The sequence below is a fragment of the Hipposideros armiger genome, unplaced genomic scaffold, assembly GCF_001890085.2.
Source record: "Hipposideros armiger isolate ML-2016 unplaced genomic scaffold, ASM189008v1 scaffold_205, whole genome shotgun sequence".
NCBI classification, from domain to species: Eukaryota; Metazoa; Chordata; class Mammalia; order Chiroptera; family Hipposideridae; genus Hipposideros; species Hipposideros armiger.
The window spans coordinates 1,145,341-1,147,156 of NW_017731555.1; the positions used below are offsets into that span (position 1 = coordinate 1,145,341).

Below are 1,816 nucleotides of genomic sequence, written 5' to 3' on the forward strand. Positions count from 1 at the left end.
ATTTTCATCCTCTAATGCTGATTAATTTCTATGGTTATAATTATAGAGCACAGTTTTTTGGTGGTAAGGTTTTTATAACATCACTTAGTAAACACTTCCCCATTTTATCACATGGTTTTCATTATACAGGATTCCATCATGTTAGCATATAATAATTTAGCTTACCATTATTGGACATTTAGATTGTTTCTGATTTGTTTGTTTGTTTTTGAATTTTTATAAGAGTTCATTTGAACCAAAATGATGACATATGCCAGGGAGCAAGATCTCAAATGCTCCCTGTTTCTGTTTTTTTGCTAATATACGTAATGTTACCATAAAGAAGTGAATCACTTTTACCCTACTGAAAAAAAAAGAAAATAAAAAGTGAACAAAAAGAGGAAATAGAAGAACTAATATTTCACAATACTAAATGTATAGAACTGAAAAAGAATTAAAGAGAGAGAGAGAGATCACTTATGAGGCTCAGATTTGTAACAGCCTTGGCTTCAGAACCAAACTCCCAAACCAGAAATGTGTGGAGAAAAAGTATTTGAACATGTCAAATACGAACTGTCACAATATCCCCAACCTTGTCCTCATGCCCTAGCAGAGCTTCTTATACATACATACTCAGAACCTAATGACTCTTAACAACAGTTCTTAATTTTTAGTTGATTCCCAGCCTTACAGAAAATTAATATCAGCTGAAGTTAAGGTTGGTTAGAAGCAAAACGGCTTACTTCAGGGAGAAGTGATAGGTGGAAGTCTCAGGTCAAAGGAAATAGGGACATAGAGTTGTGCTATGTATGACAGCACAGGACAATACCCAATGTCTTATTGGGTTAGTGCTTTGTGCCTCTTTTGAAGAATTCAAAGAATTAGAAAATATTTTAGGAAAATTTCCATGAAAAAATGTCAGAAGTAAACAGAATATTTCTGCTTGAAAGGAAAAGTTTAATTCCTGAGAAAACTCATTTATGTGGAATGCTGCATTCCTAGATGATATCTAATAAAAGAGGTATAACTATATGATAAAATTATTATACAGGAGTTGGTGGTTGAAATTTTTGGTGAAAAATAAGTCTTCACATGGGACAAAGATATTTATGTTTGAGGTCTGTGTATGTGTGTGTGGTGTGTGTGTTCACATCATAAGAGGGGCTCCTATCTAACAAGAGTACAGCCTGTTTTTCTTCCCTCTTGGGCACTAATAAATGAATTCACTTTAACGAGTTGTTCACATAGACATTAAGTATTTTTTCCTGATTTCTTATAAGCATTCTTAATCTAATTTAAATATTGTATACAGATTTAAGTCAGTAATGGAACCATCCTCCCTGTCCCCTCTAGGCTTTTCATTTAGTAGCTGAAAACATTCCCTCCCCATCTTCCCATCTTTAAGATGATATGAAACTTGAGGACTGGACTATGTCCTGCTCACTATTGCGTCTTTCTTGAGTGCCACAGAGCTTGAAACATAGTAGACATTTAAAAATATTTCTTAAATTGGTGAATTAATTTCCATTGCCCCTCCAAAAGCGTTTTTGTAGATTTACTTTAAATATTTCTAACTTAGTGCATGTTTAATATTTATAATGATAATGGATCATCTCTCTCAAAAAATAAAGTACTATCAAGTGGCTTTATTCTGCTCCTGTAACTGCCTTGGCCTCCAGGCCCACAGCTTGGTAGGGAACCTAGACAGCCCTGAGCTCTGCCACCTAATTACAGCTAACCACTTGTGGTATGCCAGTTGATGGTCAAGGCGCCATGACAGATGGCTGGTTTACCTCCAGATGAGTCTTTCTTCAGATGCCTGCCCAAGAAAAGACTT

At 35.1% G+C, this 1,816-nt stretch overlaps 1 protein-coding gene across 1 annotated transcript in view; it reads left to right on the forward strand.

The window, feature by feature from the left end:
* WIPF1 (WAS/WASL interacting protein family member 1) overlaps nucleotides 1-890 on the forward strand; it is a 98,892-nt gene extending 98,002 nt beyond the window's left edge. Inside the window, exon 7 of the mRNA XM_019653700.1 lies at nucleotides 850-890. Coding sequence (XP_019509245.1) covers nucleotides 850-890 — 41 coding nt within the window. The remainder of the gene's footprint in view (nucleotides 1-849) is intronic.
* The last annotated feature ends 926 nt before the right edge of the window (nucleotides 891-1,816 follow it).